Source organism: Danio rerio, chromosome 10, assembly GCF_052040795.2.
Source record: "Danio rerio strain M-AB ecotype USA chromosome 10, GRCz13ab, whole genome shotgun sequence".
NCBI lineage: Eukaryota > Metazoa > Chordata > Actinopteri > Cypriniformes > Danionidae > Danio > Danio rerio.
In genome coordinates, this window is record NC_141030.1 from 2,074,896 (window position 1) to 2,097,500 (window position 22,605).

Genomic DNA, 22,605 nt, shown 5'->3' on the forward strand with positions numbered 1-22,605 from the left:
GAATGAACAAACAAAATTAAACGAATTAATGTACAAACAAACATACGAAGGATTGAACTAATGTAAAAACAATTGAACAAATGATAAAACAAATTTACAAAAGAATGAATGAATGAACGAAGAAACGAGAAATTAACAAAGACCAAATGAAAAAAGAACAAGCGAAAAACAAACAAAAGAAAGAATGAACCATGTACAAACCAATGAATTTACGAATGATTAAATGATGATTGTGATGTTAATGATTTACTGAAAGAATAAACAGTAAGTTTGTAAACGTAAAAAAAAAACTAAAACATTTTGTATAAAATGTCACGTTTCAGTTTTTTTCTGAAAAGCAAGATTCCAAAAATGAATAGAAAAGTAAAACAATAACAATAAAACAATATTTAAAAAGTATTATTGCAAACAAAACAAATGAATATTACAAAATTAGAAATACTAATACTAATATTAATATTATTAAGGGAATTACGGGAGTTTTCTGGGATAACAAATAACAAAACGGGAGGGTGGCGGGAGGTCTGTCTGAAATACCTGCCTGATCTCACGAGAAAACGCAAGTATTTTACGTTTTGCCAATTTAGTGGCTAATTCGTACGAGTTCAGTCATACGAAATTGTTCGATTTTTAAAAGATGGGGTGGCACCTAACCCCACCCCTAAACCTAACCGTCATTGCGAGATGAGCAAATCGTACTAAATTGTACGAATTAGATCGTACGAATTCATACAAATTAGCCACTAAATAAAAAAGTTATGAATTACCGTGAGATTGTGTTGGAAATACAGTAGACTCCCACAATAAACGGGAGTGTTGGCAGGTATGCTCACACATACACTCTGCACTCTGACTACTTCAATATTGTTGATAAGCTGTGCTGGGCATTTCTCTCTGTCTTGCGCTTAGTGCAGTCGACCAATCGCAGCAGAATGGGTCTTCAAACCAATCAGCGCAGATTAGCTTCGCTCTAAGGAGGGGTTTGGGAACAAATGAATTGCTAAACGAATCATATGGGAATTGTTGGGATAATTAGGTAAAAATAAATGCAGATTATAACACAATGACAGTGTTTTTTGACTTTGCATGCAGATCAGCCTGTTGTTGGAGACCCCTAAAACCAAAATATGACCTTTTATAATGCAAAATAGGGGCTCTTAAATGCAATGCATGCCGCTGTGAAAATCAAACTTAAATCTATGCATTTGTCAGATGCTTTTCCCTATTCCATCACTTAATTAGTCACTTACTAGAATAAAACATGAGAAAAAGAAATGAAACCATTAGTTATGCATATGTAAAATGTTGTATTTACGCGTGTATGTAATGCATGTGTGTGCGTCTCTTATTTATATATTTTGACTATGTTTTATATATTTTTATGATAATGCAATCACAAATAGCTTATTAGAAGATGACTTTTAGTAATTTATGAATAGGAATTCTCTCCGCGGTTTTGGTATATGCTGCCTAAATCTGAGATACCACATGCTATTCCTGAGTTAATCTGCTGCCCTCTGCCGATAAAGCTTTAGACGGTCTGTCGTCTTATTCTCCTGTGTGGAGTGCAGCGTTTCTAGCAGGGTTTCGGCCAGATGTCCTCATGTTGGTGTTTAAACCTGCAACATTAAACCGCTGCCTCTCCATGCTTTAGTGTTGCACAGAAAATGAGGTTTTCTCATTCATCAGGGACATTGAAGGGAGAACGCTCCACATTTTGTTCCCCCTCAACATCATAACTGTTTTCCAATTTTGCATGGAAGTGCTTAATAATATTGACCTTCAATGAAATTAAGAACTGCTTTTCTTCTAGCTTTAATAATACAAATCAGACTTTCTCCAGAAGGAAAAATATTATAGGAAATACTGTGAAAAATTCCTGAATCTGTTCAACATCATTTGGGAAATATTTGACAAGGAAATTAACAGGAGGCTTATAATTCGACTGTATATGTATATATGGAAAATGCTCCACTTTTCTTCCCTCAACATCATAACTGTATGTTCCCATTTTGCATGGAAGTGTTCAGAGGCCCTTTCCGTTTCCCAGGCTGTGAGATACCGCCGGCTTATTTTAGAGGATCTCCCTTCCTGGCTTTGTTTAATGGATGAATGCAGCTCCGCTTCATCCTGCGGTGGTTTCCTTTCCCTCTGAAACAAACATCTGCAGGCGGAAAATAAACACGTCAAAAAATGTACTTTACTTGTCTTTCGCTGCGCAATATTCAGTAGCACCAAGAGCCGTTCGGGTTTCTCGGAGTGTGAGAACAGGCTGTGAGTTCATCACAGTCATATTTTTGTGTGTGTGTGTGTGTGTGTGTGTGTGTGTGTGTGTGTGTGTGTGTGTGTGTGTGTGTGTGTGTGTGTGTGTGTGTGTGTGTGTGTGTGTGTGTGTGTGTGTGTGTGTGTGTGTGTGTGTGTGTGTGTGTGTGTGTGTGTTTAATTCAAGTGTGTGCTACATTTTCAGCTGTCCAGTAAAATAATAATCAAAGGGATTCGTCACACTGGAATAGTAGGTCAAGGCTAGCGTGTTGTGTTCATGGGATAAGGGTTCATGATGGATTAGACTGATTTTTCCTGTTATTTCCTTTTAATAGTTCAATGTTTGAAAATGAGAAATGTACGTTAATATTTGTCATTTATTTATTTATTTATTTATTTATTTATTTATTTATTTATGTGTATTATTAATACCAACAGAAGCAACATCAATAATAATAATAATAATAATAATAATAATAATAATAATAATAATGAATGCCTATTCCAAAACTTTATAAAATGGCTATTATATAATAAAACAAATTTTTTATAAATAATTTTATGTAATTTTTTTATACATTGAAATCAAAATAAAAAATTAAGCATATCAAACAAACTTTTGTTTTTTTATTTTATTTTAATTATTTTATTTATTTTATGTAAAACATTATTTTGTTTATTTTATTTATTTATTTTATTTTATTATTTTTTTTCAATGTAATTTAATTTTTATTGTGTATTCCTTCTATATATTATAATTATTCCAGCAAACATTGTGTAGCCCTTTTATTAATTTTGCCATTAATAAATTGTGCACGTTTTGTGTCATGCAAAAATGCCATTTTTATTTTCAGTATTTTATTTAAACTTGATTACAAATAAAATGATTAAATTAAGTCATTCCCAGTTAGAGCTGATATTACAGTGCCGGTGCTTGACGTGAGTCACTAAAGGTGTATCGTTCTGTTTGACATCCTTTTTTTTTTCATAACACACCTAAATTATGTCAAAAACCTTTCATGATTTCATCATATTGATGTTGGAAGTTCCTATAAATACACTGACTTTCTCTGCAAGATGAGCTCAGCAGCACTTAGTAATAATGCCAGCATCAACTAAAGCTCCTGTTTCTGCAGTTATGACTCACATTGCTGTTATCTCCTAATAAACTCAAATAATCTCTGCTGGATTTACTGGATGTAGTGTGCACCTTGCCCAGATGAGTGCAGCGATGGAGGGGGGAAATCTGCTTAAACATTGACCCTTCTGAACACGTTTTTAGTTTAGAATCTCTTAAAGTATTCAGTAGGGTTTGAGCAACACATTTAGGGATCATCTTAAATATTTTGGAAGTTTTTAATATTTAGATTTTTCTTATGTATGTATTTGTATATGAATTGTAAATTAGAAAAAGTTGGGACAGTTGTGGAAACAGCTAAAAAAATAAAAAAATAAATAAAAAGAGCAGTGATTTTCAAATTTAATTTGACTTGTACTTCATTGCAGACAATATGAAGACAAAATATTTCATGTGTTGTCAATAAAACTTAATTTATTTGTAAATATACATCCTTTCCTGTCATTCAGACCAGCAACACATTCCAAGAAAAGTCAGGCGCAGTTTAGGGCTAGTAATCGGGTAAATTGGTTAAATGATGCGATTTGAAACGGGTGATGTCAACAGGGGATTGTAATAATGATTTGATACAAAAGCAGCAGCCAAGAAAGGTCCAGTCCTTTAGGAGCAAAGACGAGCCGAGAATTGCAGTTCTAATGCGTAGTTACATCCACAAATGCCAGTTAAAACTGTACTGTGCCAAAAGGTAGCCCTATGTTAACAGTGTCCAGAAGCGCTGTTGACTTGTTTGGGATTGGAGGCCTCTGGGATGTAAATCAGTAAATTTGACGTTGTAGGATTGTAGAAAATTAGTTTGTTGTACTCTCCCATTCACTGTGCTCCAAGTATCTCCAACTGCTACTGAGAAACCTGGAAATGTGAAAACGGTCCATACTGGCTTAAATTGTACTTCAAGTGCATCACTGCGTAGTAACTTTCCTTTATACATCTCAAAGAACTCGTCTATGATAATTGAGAACTTGTGAATTCAGATGACTTCATTTACTGATGTCATTTTCTTGTCATACTTTGAGCTCTGTCATGTTTTAAATCTTGTTAGTCGTCTCTCGCCTTGTTTTTTTGCTTAAGTGCATACCATGAGTGTCGTGACGTTTGGTTTCCACGTTTCAAGGACAGTTGCACCTTTGTCACTGGGGAAAAAGCGAAGTTTGTCCACACAATCCCCTCTCTCTCTTTCTTTCTCTCTCTCTCACTCTCTCTCTCTCTCTCAAGCAATATCTCTCAGGCAGCGTCAGATGAAACGCACGCTAGATAGCAATCAGATATGCGGGTATTTCAGGCTCTGTGCAGATGGCCACCCGGGAGCATTGATTTCCATTACTGAGAGGATAGGATGACATTTTTAAAAGTGTTGTGTGCTTGCAGCTCCACATGTGAGTGGGTGTTTGACTCTAATATTGTACCAAGGGCATCTGCATCACGGTAACCCGATTCCTTCAGACGTCGACTTTAGGAAGAGCACTTCCATTAAAGCGGGCCTTTTATCCAAAAATTACTTTTATAAGAGGTTTAAACCCAGTTGTGCTGCTGTAATATGTTAATATATCCAGCTTCTACTGGTAAAAGTGTATTAATTTTATTTGTTTATATTCATACTTGATAAATACAGTTTGATTGACATTCTCCCTTTGTACATGTCATCAGAGAGGGAAAGCCCTGCCCACTAGTGACCATCTCTCCCTCATTAGCATAATACATTAGTTTTGTTTTGAATCTGCCACTATGCTGACACACAGGCATCTGTAGCTCCGCCCTCTTTTGAAAAGAGCACAATCTCATTTGAATTTAAAGCGACAGTCACCAAAGCACCACAATTAGGATCAAAGCCTGAAAGGGTCATTTTCAGAGAGTTATTAAACATAATTTATGTGCTATTTTAATTTGGATCAAAAGTTTATCTTAACTCCTTTTTAATTTTAAAATGGATGCACTTTTTTATGCGATATCACAAAATGCTCATAAAATTAGGTAGCTAATGGCTACAATTTTTCCAGCCGCCTTCAGCATATCTTTTGAATATCACAGCATATCATCTGGCAATCATTTGACTATTAACCTTAAGAAAACTGAATACATGTACTTTTACTCACCTTGGCGACAATTATCCATATCCAATCATCCCATACCTTTCTCAAATCAAAAACATTGTATTGTATCTACTTACCAATATTTTGGAATCAGTCTGGACTCTATTATATATATATATATATATATATATATATATATACACACACACACACACACACACACACACACACACACACACACACACATATATACACATATATGTTTATGTGTGTATGTATATTTATGAATGTGTATGTGTGTGTAAGTATATATATATATATATTTATATATATATATATATACACACAGTCACACATATATACATATATGTATATATAATTATATATATTATATAATTATATATATATATATATATATATATGTATATATAAATATGTATATATATATATATATATATATATATATATGTATATATATATATATATATGTATATATATATATATATATATATATATATATATATATATATATGTATATATATATGTATATATATATGTATATATATATATATATATATATATATATATACACACACACACACACACACACACACACACACACACACATATATATAAACATATATGTTTATGTGTGTATGTATATTTATGCATGTGTATGTATGTATGTGTATATATATATATATATATATATATATATATATATATATATATATATATATATATATATATATATACACACACACACACACACACACACACACACACACACACACAGTCACACATATATACATATATGTATATATAATTATATATATATAATTATATAAACATATATGTATATATGTGTGACTGTGTGTATATATATAAATATATATATACACACACACACACACACATACATATATACACACACACACACATACACATATATATATACACACACACATATATATGTATATATATATGTATATTCAATTCAATATATATATATATATATATATATACACATGGAATTTATAAAGGTTTAGAACCGCCTGATGAGTAAATGTTAATTCTTGTTGTTGGGTGAACTGTCTCTTTAAGAACAAACAGAGAGGTTGAGGATGATGCTGCTGTTTGAGTGTCTAAATCTCTCTGACTCACAGTGCAGTAAAGGGCTCAGTAATCATATGACCCCTCCTTTATAAATGAAGCTGTTGTTTCCTGAGACGACTCAGTGTGTGACGTCACGCTCCCTAAGGAGAAAACATCCCAGTGACTCTGTCTTCTGAGACGCAGAATAAGCCCGTGATGGATAAAGACAGATAAATCGACTGGCTAATGTGTGACCTTTCACTTCTAGACCCGTCTGTGGATATGGTGGATATTTGGGAAGGGTGGTCCTGTCAGCAGAATGGGGAAGCATCTGCGTTTCTCCGTCGGGTTTGGGATGGGATGAAGGGGGGAGTTGAGCTTCCTGTGAGGCAGTGGCATTGTTTGGGCTTTTACAGCTTGCAAACACGCCGAAGAAATGAAACGAGCAGCGCAAACGGCACAAACATCTCAAATTTGATATGTTTTTTTGGGATTTTTTGGTGTCATCAAGGGTTTTGGGTTATGAAAGGATAAAGGAGCACTGACTGAAACCTCAGCGGTGAGTTCTGACAATATTAGACTTGATGATTTTCTTGAACTATACAGTCATTGTGCTGAAACGCATGCACTTTGTAGTTGAGTACTTGTTTATAATAATTATTAAGGGGCTAGTTCACACAGAAATTAAAATGGTCATTGTTTCATTCGTTTAGCAATATGTTTTGTTGCTGGCACTTATTTAATACTCATCAGTGATTGTTTACATAGACATCGATATTCCGATTTTAATACGATTAATTCAATACTCTGATTAAGAGTCTTCCATGTAAACGGAGATTTTTGATGACCTTAATTCGACTAAAGTCATAATGGAACTCAACAGGAATCGAGTGCAGTGCAGTGCAGACATGAAAACACCACAATTAAACTATTACCATCATGTCTTTGACAAACAAATGAGCATGGCGTCAAGCAAAAGGGCACATTTTTGGTGCGAGTGGGAAACGATGACTTTAATCCAGCACCTCAGAGTTTGTTGTGGGGGCATAAATGAAATGGCAGAGAGTTGTCTGTTTGCATGCATAGTGTGAGAAATGAACTGCAGTTTGCAAAATTTTACTACATATTAGATTACATTTACATGGACATCAGTAATCTAATCATTTGCCAAAAATAATTGCATATATTGCCAAAGATAACACGTATGTTGCCATCATGATGAACACGGGGAGGACACTAGAGTCGAATGGTTAATCGATCTACGTGCTATAACATGTAAAACGGGAACATGAAAGGAACGTCCAGAAAGCAACTCATGTAAACACTTTAATTGTATTACATTTACATTTAGTCATTTAGCAGACGCTTTTATCCAAAGCGACTTACAAATGAGGACAAGGAAGCAATTTACACAACTATAAGAGCAACAATGAATAAGCGCTATAGGCAAGTTTCAGGTCTGTAAAGTCTAAGAAGAAAAGTATTAGTAGTATTAGTATTTTTTTTTTGGTACAGCTAGTGTGATATTCAGAGAGGCAATTGCAGATTAGGAAGTGAAGTGGAGAAGTATTATTGTGTTATTCAGATTAAGGCAAATAATTAGATTACTAATGTCCACGTAAACGTCTTCAATGTGTCATTGAGTACTTGTTATTAATCACTATATCACTATAAAAAGCCTTCTCTTCAATCACAAATCCCTGGTTTCTGTTTATTTCATTGGGAAAACTCCACTATTTCGTCACTTTTCAACAGAAAATATGGCAAAATCTGCTCTCTGGTCGTTATATTATCCTTTGTACACCCAAAGTTTGTACTTGTCTGGTCACTACTCTTTTCAGCTTTCTGCTGGTGATGAGTGGAATCAAACCTTAAAGCTTAACACTTTTTATTATCCTTTAAAAATTCAATCCAGTTAACAGTAGAATAATGCAGTGCTTGTGTTTAATTTTGTTTTTATTTGATATGTTATTATCTGCATTTGTGTAATTGTAATTTGATTTATTATGACCTTTTTCGGACATTATAAACAAGAACTAATGCTCAATTGACTGATTTGGTTAAATAAGGATTATTATTATGATATTTTTAAATGTTTGAGTTTGTTTTCTCTGTTGTATTTGTTTTTCCTACTATGGAAGTAAATGGTTTCAGTTTGGTGCCGTTGACTTGAAATGTTCCCCCGATGTTGGCAACAACCAAAACAAAAATCCATACAGGCAAAGAAAACAAATCTAATTAGTTTACAAATAAAGTTATGCATAATAAAATGAAATGATGCGGGGTAAAAGTATTGAACACATGAAAAAAGATAGGTGTAGTTCGGCAGTGAAAGCCCAGACAGCAGCTGAAATCTCTCAGTAGTTCTTCAGCAACAATCCACCCTTCCTTAGTGTGAATGAACCAGGGTGGACATTTCAGCGAGACAATGATCCAAAACACAGCCACAGAGACTCTCAAATGCTTTAAAAAGCTGTAGAATGGCCCAGCCAATCACCTGAACCGAATCCAATAGAGAATACAGAATAAAGCTCAGATTTGATAGACGAGACCCACAGAAACATCAAGATTTTGACAAACTTTTGAAGTCTGAAAAACTCACACCTGAGCAATGCATGTGATTATTCTCCATATGAAAGGCGTCTTTAAGCTGTCGCCACCAAAAAAGCCTTTTATATAAAATATTAAACACATTTCTGTAGTTCAGGGCTTTCTCCTTCTGTCATTTCATTATTACCAAGTGTGCCGCAAGCCAGCGTTTGAGTGAAGGTCTCGGCCGTTAGATCGCCCCCTGGGGGCTGGCTGCAGTACAAGTCATAAAGCCCGCCTCCTCCGTGTTAATGAAGGAGACTTGAGCCAAAAAAAAAAAAAAAATTATTACACTTGCTATAAAATGACCCGAAAGATGGTTCTGGTGGATTAAGGCACTGGTTATTGTGCTGAAATAGGTGCAGATCTTCATTTTTGTAAACAGTTTGTTTTTAGCAGTAATTTAATGCTGGGCGTGTCATCGTGATTGACAGCTGTGATTGACAGTTTCTCAAAGCAGCGCGTCTGAGCTTCGGCAGGAGACTGAAGTGTTATTATTCGATTTCTGTGTTATTTAACCATGACAAAATGAGTTCAGCAGTAAACTACAGTTTCTGACATACATGATCTGGTGGAACACTGTTTATTCGCTAAGGTCAGGGCTTTTTTCGGGCTTTATTAGTTTGCTGATACACGCCTAACCACCCAGATAGCAAAACACACTCGGGCCAGTTCCGGCTAGATTCTCGCCTGCCGGAGACTTACCCCTCAGAGCTCAGACTGACTACCTCTGCTGGACCTACTCCGGATGCCTGGACTCACTGCCCGATTCCAGCCCGAGACAATCGAGCCAGATGCGGCGGCCGAGCGAGCCGGCGCTGCCACATGCGAGCCGGAATCAGCCCGCGACGCCGCCAGTAGGTTATGCGCTGCGGCCCGGAGCTGGCGCGATTGAATATATAAAACCCTCATATTTGTTAACGTTATTACATGCATTTGTGTTGATATGACAGCAAACGCATGCTGAGAAGTTCGGGGGGCGTGGTTGATTTTACATAAAGCGTTTGGTTGGAAGCTCGACTCATTTTCGCGGCTCCTCCTCTGGCTCCATCAGACAGTCCTTCTGCGCATGTCTGGCTCCAATTTCAGCAGTCTTTTGCGACAGTTTGTGCCCGTCAAGCAGGCGTTTTGCCCTCAAGGCGTTCAATGGGAAAAGGGGCTGTCGCGTCGTCCATATTTTTTACAGTCATTGATTATTACACATAACTCATTGATCAGATTTTGTTTTGCTTGTTTTTATCTTTATGTTTGTATTGTTTGGGTTTTTGCCAAAATCTGCTTCAATCCCATGTCAACAGCTCCTTTAGGAATATTATTCCCAGGAAAAAAGCATGACATGTTCAATACTTATTTTCCTCGCTGTATGTGTATATTGTGAATAGTTATGTATAAATGCACACTCAGTGCTTAACAACATCCAATATTGGCATATTGCACTCAGCCCTAAAAATAAACCTAAAACATCTGCATACTCAATAGCATGAATATACGTTATTACATTCGCAAACATCAAAGCTGCTACATGATTCTTACACCGCATCAGGCTGTGGTTTTTCATCTGTAGAGCTCTGAGCAGCTGATTCTGAAGCAGAAATCAGGCTGTTTTTGATGCGTTATCATTGCCGGATCTGGCATGAACACACAACCAAAGAAGCAGCAGGTGCATCTTTAGAGCTTCAAAGCTGTTTATTTCTCTGTCTTCAAAGCACTTCAGCGCTCTTTGATGGAAGTGTTCTCCTCTTTATCAGCGCACATTTAGCCACCGGCTGAAGAAGTCTTCTTACATGTGGTGGGAGCTGGAAATAATCTCTCTTTTTCTTCCGGTGCCTTCCGTGCATCATGTAATGTTATCTAAAGATGGCTACTAACGCTCTTGCACACACAGATCATGATCATTGATGGAGAGAACAACAATGTTTTTTTTCTCTCTCACTCTTTCAGGAGGTTTTGAAGCAACTGCAAGGAAGCATTGACGAGGACTCCAAAGATTCACAAGGACAGATCGAGTTTTTGGAGAGAATTAAAGGTGAGAAGCTGTTGGCTTGGTCAGGATTCATGTAAACAAGGCTTAAGCTGCTTCCCAAATGGCACACTATGCACTCATGCACTATGTACTTATGCACTTACACACTCAACAGTGTAGTATGTGTATGTAGTGTCGTCCCAAATGGAGCACTAATGTTTTTTTACTAAGCGGAAATTCAAACCGTTTCCCTGATGACGTTTGACGGTCGCCTAATCAGTTAAATTAATGAGCAAACTATCAGATAATACCTGCCGTGAGTATAACCGCAATCACCATCGGGAGGCGCTATAATCACTCTCGTAGAAGAATTTTGCTTTTACTATCCAAAATAAATGAAGTTATTCAACGTGCACCCGGTAGCTCCGCCCCTTCTGCTATGTGAGCAAACCTGCAGTGGTTGAGTGTGTGAAGTGTCCATCATCACACACTTCATTTTACCAGCTGAATGAGTGCATCATCCGGGTAATTAAAGTGCACTTATTATTTTTAGAGTTTTCAGTGTGAACGCATCACTTATACTATTTATACTACAAAATGGCATAAAATAGTGCATAAGTATGCGATTTGGGACGCAACTGTTTTTTCGTGTCAAAAAAAAACATGCATGCTTGAAAATGCAGACATGGTAAAAGACTATCCACATTTAAAAAAAACCTTTTGCAACAGAAAAAAGAATTTTTTGAAAGTGAGTAATAATTTAAAAGTAATAAATATCCTAACTTTTGTAGTAGTACGGGTGGTGCTGGTGGTAATGGATCTTATATTATTATTATTATTCTTTTATTATTATTATTAATAATAATAAAATGAGTGAGAGAAAAATGTTTAAATAATTTAAATAAAAGGTTGAATACAAGCAAAAGACAAGAACATAGGAAAAGTAAATAAATAAATAAATAAATAAATTAATACATGCATAATCTAACTTTTGTAGTAGTAATAACAAAAAATAATATTTATTTTATATTTATTATTATTATTAAGAGAAAAATATAAAAATAAATGAAATAAAAAGGTTGGAGGAGGTGTAATGGGTTGAATACAAGAAAAAGACAAGAAATAAATGAATGAATGAAAACCCTAAGTAATAATAATAATAAATATGAACAAACAAAATAAATAAATAAATAAAATAAACATAAATTAAAATTTGGAGGAAGTATAACTGGTCAAATATTCAAATAGATTCAATCAATGTGCAAATTTAGAAACATAACTTTTATAATAATAGTAATTATTATAGTTAATAGTTAATTATTATTTTTTTAAGTTTGGAGGAGGTAATGGATTAAATATTTAAATGTATTTAATCAATTTGCAAATTCAGAATTGAAAATATGTTATAAGGGGTCGACAGTTATCATAAAAAGAGCCATAGTTAACAGAGTAAGAGCATGTTTTTATTGAGTGAAAACATGCTTGATAATGCACACATAAAAGACTTTTCCTTTTCCACCTTTTCTTTTAATTTTTGCAATGGGCGAAAGACAGGAAAATACAAAAAAAAACATAAATATTAAATTAATAATAAATAAATAACCTAATTTAAATAATAATAACACCAATAGTAAAAAAAAACAATATATAATAGTATCAAGCAAAGGATATAGAGATTAAAAAAATAAAAAAGGTTGAGGGTATTTCATAATATCAGTGTAGTGTGTGGGTAACACTTTATACTAAGGTTGTATTAGTTAATGCATTTACTAACATAAACAAACAATGAACAGTAAATACTAATGAACTAATGTTAACAAGCATGAATTTAAATGTTAATAATGGATTAGTAAATACTGAACTCTGATTAATTAATGCTATACAAGTATTGTTCATTATTAGTTCATGTTAGTGAATAAATTAACTAACAAACCCTTTTTGTAAAGTTTGACCTGTGTGTGTGTGCGTGCGTGCGTGCGTGCGCGCGTGAAATACCCCAACCTTTGTGTTTCATATTGATTTCTATTCTCTCTCTCCTCTTTGTTATTATTTATTATATTATTATATCAATATTATTATTATTACTACTTAAGTTAGGTTATTTATTTATTATTATTTTAATACTTCGAATTTTTTGTGTCGTCCTGTTACTCTAGGTCTTGTTTTGTTTGTACCATGTTTTCTGCTATGTGTCATGTTTTTGATTTGTGTATTGCTGTGTTTTTCACAAAACGATAATCCATTAATATGAGGTGTCATTGTGTCCTGCAGAAATGAGTCTTGACCCGAGCGGTTTCTCTGGGGTGAAGCTGAGGTCTAAAGCGTCTCTGCAGGGCTCAGCAGACAGCAGCCCCAGCCCCAGCCCCGTCAGCTCTTGCCCTAGGAGAGGGGCGTCCAGCGGGGGCAGAGACAGCGCTGGATATCTGGAGGAGCTGGAGAAAGAACGGTGAGCAGCACATCATTGTCAGGGCACTAAAGGGGATATATATAGTTGAAGTCTAAATAAGGGATGTCCCGATCTGATATTGATATCGGAAATTATATATATTTATATAACCAAAAAATTATATCGGACTATTATATCCGATATTATTAGCGATGTGGATAGTTAATAATAATAATAAATGTGGAAAGTGCTTTAAGGGTCCAGAAAAGTGCTAAATTAATGTAAGAAATTATTATTATTATTATTATTATTTTATTATTATTATTATTATAAATGCATATCTAAAGTTTAATTAATTCATTTAAATGTAAGACATTTCATAGAGTGAAAATAATTCTCGCTCTTTGTTTTCCACCCTTCTGAATAAAATTGCATTCATGAGGAGTTATCACAAATGAAGACTCTTATGCGTTCTTACAATCAGTATTCAGTCAATGATCTAAAGTGTTAGTTAAAGTGTTGCCAAAGTTACCTGTTGAAACCTAAAGACTTAATTTATGGATGAAGTCTTCAAAAGGTATTGAAAATGTATCGAGTTTCACTCTCTGATTCCTGTATATACCCTGATTGAGTGCATCAGATGGACGGGTCATATGGCTAATAGAGATAACCTCCTGTAAGAAGGTTTACTAAAAGGTTGCCTCTAAAGCTCGTGGAGGGATTTGCAGCCATTCTGTCAAGCCAAAAAGGGTTTGAGTAGTTTATATGCAAGATCACTGCTGTCTTTTAAAGCAGTGGTCCCCAACACCTGGGCCGGGCCGGTACCAGTCCGCGGATCAATCAGTACCGGGTCGCACAAGAATTCATTATTAATTATACAAACTGAATTGGTGGGGACAACGCGTGAACAGAGGCATATTGGACATGTTTCAAACATTAGCAGGGATTTTGTGTGAGACTGAGCCTACATATGATATGTTATATTGTTGGAGCAATGTGTTAATAAAGTTATTACTTCCTAATGTTATAATAGCATTGTAATGTTGAAGCAATGTGCTAATAAAGCTCCACATGAGTACACAGTGGATTCACGTTTATTATTATTATTATTATTATTTCAACCCCCCAGTCCGCTGTAAAATTGTCAAGCGTTGACCGGTCCGCAGTTAGAAAAAGGTTGGGGACCACTGTTTTAAAGGGTTGATTCACCCCAAAAATTGAATTTGCCGTTATTAATTACTCGCACGTATGCCGTTTCAATCCAAGGGAGCCGACCATGTTCTTAACACTAGTGTTGCGAATTAATATTAAAAATCGTTAAAATATTTGTAACAATTAAAATTAAAAATCGTAAATTTTTTTAACAATTAAAATTGAAAATTGTTACTTTTTTTTATTACATATAAAAATCGTTAAAAAATTAAAAATAGTTTGCCCTAATCCGCTGCACCTGCGAATACTTAGAAATGAACGTGAGAATGAGAGAAAGTGAGCGAGAGGGAAAGAGAGAGAGAGAGAGAGAGAGAGAGAGAGAGAGAAAGAAACACCTTACACAAGCCTACACTACAACTACTCGTAACACTAGTAGTAAATGTTTCTTGATCATCAAATCAGCATATCAGAGTGATTTCTGAGGCATCATATGACAATAAAGACTCTAGTATCGAGGCCTTGAATCACAGGAATTAATTATATTTTACGTTATTTTGGTGGCTTCTTTAAAAAAAAAAAGATTTATAATAATATCAAATAAGATTTTATAAAATAATGGCAGAAGTCGGCGCCAGTGGTGTAGTGGTTAGTGCGTCGACACCTGCACTCGGTGCTCGCGGTGACCCGAGTTCGATTCTGCCTTGCAGTCCTATGCTGATCCTTCCCCTCTGCTCCATATGCTTTCCTGCCAATTCTCTACTGTCCTATCAAATAAAGGTGAAAAGCCCTAAAAAATAATTATAAAAAAAAAATAATAATGGCAGAATAGTTGGCAGTTCACTCCGCTGTGGCGACCCCTGATAAATGAGGGACTAAGCCGAAAGAATATGAATAAATGAAGATGGACAATCTCTTCTGGATTTGGAAAATCGGGACTGACAGTTCCAGTTTAGTTTAACTTCAGTGATAAGCTGCTTTGACACAACCTACATTGTAAAAGCGCTATAGAAATAAAGATGAATTGAATTTGATTAATACCATCCTGAATTTAAAAACTCTAAAGTCAAAACTAACTTCATTGTGCTCATGAGTGACTTTGCTTTCTCTCAGGTCTCTGTTGGTGGCAGAACTAGAGAAGGAAGAAAAGGAGAAGGACTGGTATTATGCCCAGCTGCAAAACCTCACTAAAAGGATCGACAGTCTGCCGCTGACGGAGAATGTAAGTAAGAGTACAGTATAGGACTGCAGTATATATTGCTTCAGAATCGATTTCGCAATGTTATGATTCACAATAGTCACATCGCAAGCATACGTAATGTTGAGTCTGGGTTATAATGCATTATTTGCATGTGCTTTAAGCCCTGTTCATGTTTAAGGATTTTTAAAAGCATCCAGGCCTATGAAATTGTACCATTTTTAACACTTGAATAACTATTAATTTTATTGAATTGTTTATGAAATGAAGTGTTATTTTAAATTTGAGTTATTCAATTACTGTATGCCCGAATACTGTTGGAGTCCCCGGATTTATCTATGCTAGACTGTTTATTGTATTTTCTGCAGATGCACTTACCTTACAGAACCATACCAATCAACATGGAATTGATAAATCCTTTCCTAATAGAGATATTCTAGTCATCTGGGGAAAACTAAATATTGTGATGTCAGATTTGTCTAATATCGTGCAGCCCTACAGTATGCAGGTCATTGTCCATCATGACAGGCCTGATCTGATCTCCTGCATGTGTGTGTGTGTGTTGTAGTTTTCTCTCCAGACTGATATGACTCGCAGGCAGCTGGAATACGAGGCCCGGCAGATCAGAGCCGCGATGGAGGATCAGCTGGGCACGTGTCAGGACATGGAGAAGCGCGCACAGGTGGGCCGACGTCCTGAAACTGAAACATGAAAGTGAATCATCTAGTTTTAGACCCCAGGCCTTATCCAACCCTAAAGTACACATGAAACCAAAACTAACCATTTTGATTTTGTTATCACACGTTGCTGGTTTTGTGGTGAACATTTCATCGGTGTGTGTTGTTAAGAAAAAAAATGTAATAGTTTGCTCTTGTCACCTGTATATTAATGAGAAGTGGCAAGTGGAATGCGATGAATGTTGAAACAAGTTATATGAAGTGAATGCATTTGTAAATAGATGTGATCAGGTTGTACATGCGAGATGTTTATTAAAAATCACCCATGTTTATTGAAAGGGGCTTGAAAACCCTGTTTGTGACTTGTTTAGGAATATTTTGACGGTAAAACATTTGAATAGAATGTGTATTTTTAAATCATATAACGTTTTATTCTGCAAATATTTTATAATGTTTTTTTCTGGAGGAATATTAGAATATTTATCATTAATCAAGCTGAAAGATTGTAGATGACTCTTTTCAGTCTTGTTGTGAGGCTCGAAATGAACTTTTTTTTTGGATAGCACTTGTGCTCCTGACAATTTAGGAGCACTGGCAAAGATGCAAATTTATGAGCACAACTTCAAATTGTGAATGAACAAATGTATTTGAAAACAGCAATCTTACTAATGCTATGATGAGGTCTTAAATAAATTTGATAATTAATTTTCCATGTGAAGCTGTCCAAACTGGACAACATCCATTCAATCACCATCAATCCATCTTAATAAAACTACAAAACTCTATTCACTTGTATGGTTTAATCATCTTCCTTTCAATAGCATTTGGTTATTGTGCATACATTTAGTTTATTTTACTTTTTAAAGCTTTTCTTTTTTTTTTTTTAAATAACAGTTATGTAAAAAAAAAGGTGTATGTGTAAAACTAAAGTTAGCTTTTTTTGACAGATTATTTAAAATATCTGTCTAAGAAATGACTAATTAGATTTATTATTTTCGATGGGGCAAGTAAAAACGTTTCTGCTTTTTCCCTACTGGGCCATTAGAAAAAATTTAGTCCTGTATAAGTCTGAAATTATATTCATACTAGTCTTAAAAGGGTCTGCAGAAACTCTGTATCTACGAACGAAGTCAGAATTTGCCAGGGGTATGAATAAATTCAGGCTGTATGTGTATGTATCTGTGCATGTACTCCTGAAAACCACAATGAGTTCCTTGCTTGTGTGTTTGCACACACTTGTGATTGTTTTTCTAAAAGTGAGGATGATGAAGTTTGTCCATGTTTTGTCTTCATTCAGGGTCGTGTCGCTCGGATTCAACAGATAGAAAAAGACATGCTGAGGATTCGGACACGTTTACAGGCCCAGTCCGCTGAGTCAGAGGTACTGCGTTATTCTACCACAGTAATTTGGGTTCATATATATATATATATATATATATATATATATATATATATGTATATGTGTGTGTGTGTATATACAAATGTATATACATATATACAGTTAAAGTCAGAATTATTAGCCCCCCTGACTTATTCGCCCCCTGTTTATTTTTTCCCCAATTTCTGTTTAACGGAGAGCAGAGTTTTTAAACACATTTCTAATCATTATAGTTTTATTAACTAATTTCTAATAACTGATTTATTTTATCTTTGCCATGATGACAGTGAATAATATCTGACTAGATTTTTCATGACACTTCTATACAGCTTAGTACAGCTTAATTAGGTTAATTAGGCTGGTTAGGGTAATTAGGCAAGTTGTTGTATACTAATGGTTTGTTCTGTAGACTATCTGAAAAATACATAGCTTAAAGGGGCTAATAATATTGACCTTAAAATGTTTTTTTTTAAAGTAAAAGTAAAAACTGCTTTTATTCTAGCCCAAATAAAACAAATCAGACTTTCTCCAGCAGAAAAAATATTATCAGACATACTGTGAAAATTTTCCTGCTCTGTTAAACATCATTTGGGAAATATTTAGTCTGATTGTGCAAGTATTTGTTCCTCTTCACTAATGTTATTTCTTCTGACAAGCTGTACTTTCCATGTCAGCGTCAGTGTTTTCTGTGCATGTTCCAGTTTGCAGTCTTCTGCTTTGAAACTTGTTCAGTAGTGAGGGGAAATGGTGCGCAGAAAATGCATCTGTGCATAAAGACTGGAAGCATGAAAGTTTAATTGAATAAGCACGCTCTACTAATGCATCAGGCTTGCTTGGTTTGAGCAAGTGTAAAAAGCAGAAGCGTGACCCAGCTTTAGGATGCACTGAGCTTATCCTGCTAAAAATCCTGTGTTAAGCACATTTACACTAACTGCATGCTTTGATTTAAAATGTCTATATATTTATTTTATTTTAAAGAAGTATTTTTTTATTAGATTTCAGCACTCTACAGTGCATTTGGTAAGTATTGATAGTGCTTGAGGTATTTCCATTGTGCTCACGATCCGATCTGCCTCTCCTTTATTTTTACAATTTTATTTAAGCGTTTATTCTTTTCTTGCTCACAATCACAGATATTTTACTGGCAGTTTCGGAATTTGTCTGAGTTTATTAAGTCTGAGAGATTAACTACACATCTATATAGACAAACTGTATTCAAACAGCAATAAATGTAGTTAAATTGACATGCATATATAAAGCTTAGTGCTAATTTAAATACCCCTTTATTAACCGTAGGCTGTTAAACAAACAGAAACGGTGGAACGTGATGACATCAGTAATATGCAAATTAACCTATGATCTAATCTAGTAACATTTAGCGACTTTTCAGGCAGAGCTTATCGCCTTTTCATTGAGAATAGTTGGCAATACTGTGGGTTTGGCGTTTTTAGGTGCAAAGATGCATTCTGCGTGAATGTGTTCTAAATTTGTGCATATGGTGAACATCTTGCGGTGAAAACCGGCCGCACGACAACAATTTTATTCACTTGCATAAATGCTCCCAAATATATTTTGAGCTTGCATCGATAAAATTTCGTGCGCATATATGCAATATTTAAAAATAAATATATATTTTTTTTAAGCTAGAAAAACTGGCAGCTATATTAAAGGTGCAGTAGTTGATTTGCCAAAATGCTAATCGGATAGCATATTAGCTTTGGCCGGCAGGAAGGGACTGTGTTTCATAGCCACGTCTCTTGAAATCACGAGCGCGACACAACAGCAGACAACCCAGTTCATTCGCCAGTTATAAGTGTATGTAGTGGTTGGCCTGGCGGCGTGCAGGAATTTCACTTATTACTCAGCCACACTTACATGCTATTTCACACTGAATATTCAGAGTAGCGGTAAGCGATATCGGGAGCGCGTCACAGGCTGTCATTGTTCAGAAATGACCCAATGTGAATATAAAAGCAACTTCAGCTCAGCGAGCAGGCTAGGCGGAACAGAGTTATCTACTGATGGTTTGTTGTTCAATTGAATATAAATCTGCATCATCGATGCTGTAAAAGTCCCTTATGAAACTAAAAATAGTCACATCTAGCTTCCACCGGGAGATTTCAGTCACTGAACACCACGTCTGTGCATAGAACCCATTCATAACACACTCTACATCAGCTCTGTGTGACTAATATAGTTTTAAAACAGAACATGACCTCTCTAAAGGCTGATTTATACTTCTGCGTCAAACGCCGGCGTGTGCTACGGCGCTGACGCATAGCCCTTCGCCGTGACCGTCGGAGTCGCTAACGTGCACCTCTCAAAAAATTTAACTACACGTCGCAACGATGCGTAGCACAAGCTCTGTGATTGGTCGGCTTGGTAGCGATGACGAGTCTGGGCGGGACCGAGAGCCGTGTGAATGGTGCGAGCCTGATGGAGCGATTGTTTACACGTGTGGAGTCCCGTGAAGGAGCTCCGGATGGAAAGTTTTGTTTTGTGTTTACCTCATGGTTAAAGTTGTTGCACGTCCGCCGGTTCCTGCCTTTAAATGAGCGAGTTTGAGCCACTTGTACATCCCGGAAGTGTTCAGGAAAAGCAAAACAGCAGAGAAGAAACTCGACACAGAGGAACATTTACACCTTACTGCCCACTAGCGTTTCAGAAGTGTTAATGCAGACCAACAGAGACAGCGCGCAGAAGTATAATGCACAGCTACACGCGTTGCATGCGCCGAGGGACACGCCGGTCACTTGATGCAGAAGTATAAACCAGGCTAAACAGAAATACTTCAGCCATGTTGTCGTCCTTCCTCCAGCGTGCAAAAGTAACTCCAATACTGATTCAGGAGTTTAAAAAGTTTAATTCAGTATTTGATTTTGCTGCAACTGTGACAGTTTTGCGTGCACGTGTCGCTTATCTAGGCGTGCACGTGCGGCAGGCGTGCACACACTAATGGCAGATATGCGTGGACAGAGATGCCCAAATCTGCATTTGTTGACTGACAGTTTGGGCTCCTTATCGGAATTAAGAGAGATGTTGGTCCGACTCTATTTAATTGGACGAACATTTTTTAGTTTTATGCCTAACCCAGAATATAAAAATACATATAAATATATTTAGATCATTTACTGTAATCATTACTATTAGACTGTAAAGAGACTTTCAACCAGCACAACTAAACATGTTTCTGAAGACAATCAACTCAACTCAACTCACTTTATTTCTATAGCACTTTCACAAATTACAATGGATTACCAAAGTGCTGTACATAAAATCAAATAAAAAAGCATGTAAAATATACATAAAACCAAAATACATAAACTCATATCACATGATTAAAAGCTAAAGAAAATAAGTGTGTTTTCAGTGACCTCTGAAACGACTCAAAAGTTTGAGCTGTTCTTACAAAGAGTGGGAGATCGTTCCAGAGTCTTGGAGCTGCTACTGAGAAAGCTCTATCCCCTCGACAATCACCTACTGCAGCTTTAATAAAAAAACATTTTAGAAACATAATCAATATTTTAGAAATGATCTATATAAATGCCTCCTCTAAGTCTAAATGCTCGGGTATGATCTCATTGCGCATGTGATTTGTCTCTGAGTGGATTAGTCCCATTGGGCACTTCACTCTTCCTCCATGTGTGTGCTGGTGTGTAATCTGCAATGAGAAAGCAATGTAGGTCAGGAGAGCCTGATGCTCCTGCAGCAGCTGCTCTATAAACTGCTTGATCTGCTCAGTGCACAGGTGATTTGTGTGTCTCTAACACACACACACACACACACACACTCTCTGCTGTCCTCAGGTCAAGCATGAGCCGCTGAGTCAGACTGAAGGATCTCATGCAGCAGGAGACGCAGGCGCCGCCGCTGCTGCTTCTGTATGCTCGCAGGTAAGGTACACTTCAATGCTGTCACACTCTTTTAGGCTGTTTATACTGGGAGAAGCTCCTCCGGTGGCCGTTGTGTTTCAGCCAGTGGGTGCTGAGGATTTCTGGCCCTTTTTGAAAGGCCTTTCAGTCGGTGCCAAGAGCTTCGCTGTGCTTTGAATAATAATGATTTGAATGCAGATGCTAATGCTTTCATTGTTCATTAGAGAGCTTTGAAATTCTAAGCAGAAACAGGACGGTTTGTCCGTACTTCATACTGTTGCAGTTGCAGGAAGCTCATAGGGGGTATTTCAGACTGCGTGTGTGTGCGCCTGTGCTTGTGTCTGTGTTCATTCTTGTAAGAGTTTGTGCTAGAAATATGCTAACAACTTACCAATTCATGTTAAAATCATGCTACAAACATAGTCACTATAAACAAGCTAATTTATACTGGAAAATGTTCATTCATGTTAGATTCATGCAAGAAACATGCTAAAATATACTATAAACATGCTAACCGAATGTAATCCATGCTAAAAATCATTCTAGCGACATGCTAATTCACACTAGAAACATACTAATTTATACTGGAAACATGCTTACAACTTAATTCATACTAGAGACATGTTTACATGTTCATACACACTATAAACATGCTAAGTTATACTAGAAACATGCCATCAACATCTTAATTCATGCTTGTAACATTCTAACATGTTAATTCACACTAGAAACATGCTGATTCATGCTAGAAACACATTAAAAACAGTATTCATTCTAAAATACTGTTAGCAACATGCTAATTCACATTAGAAACATGCTAATTTGTACTATAAGCATGCTATCAACATCTTAATTCATATTAGAAACATAC

At 35.8% G+C, this 22,605-nt stretch overlaps 1 protein-coding gene across 5 annotated transcripts in view; it reads left to right on the plus strand.

The window, feature by feature from the left end:
* Positions 1–22,605, plus strand: part of apc (APC regulator of WNT signaling pathway) — a 65,473-nt gene that overhangs the window by 26,816 nt on the left and 16,052 nt on the right. For 3 of the 5 annotated variants that reach the window (XM_087268990.1, XM_087268993.1, XM_087268991.1), the window contains 6 exons: positions 11,053–11,137; positions 13,346–13,520; positions 15,723–15,831; positions 16,376–16,489; positions 17,782–17,865; positions 21,669–21,755. In XM_087268990.1, the coding sequence (XP_087125116.1) occupies positions 11,053–11,137; positions 13,346–13,520; positions 15,723–15,831; positions 16,376–16,489; positions 17,782–17,865; positions 21,669–21,755 (654 nt within the window). 5 annotated transcript variants of the gene reach the window in all.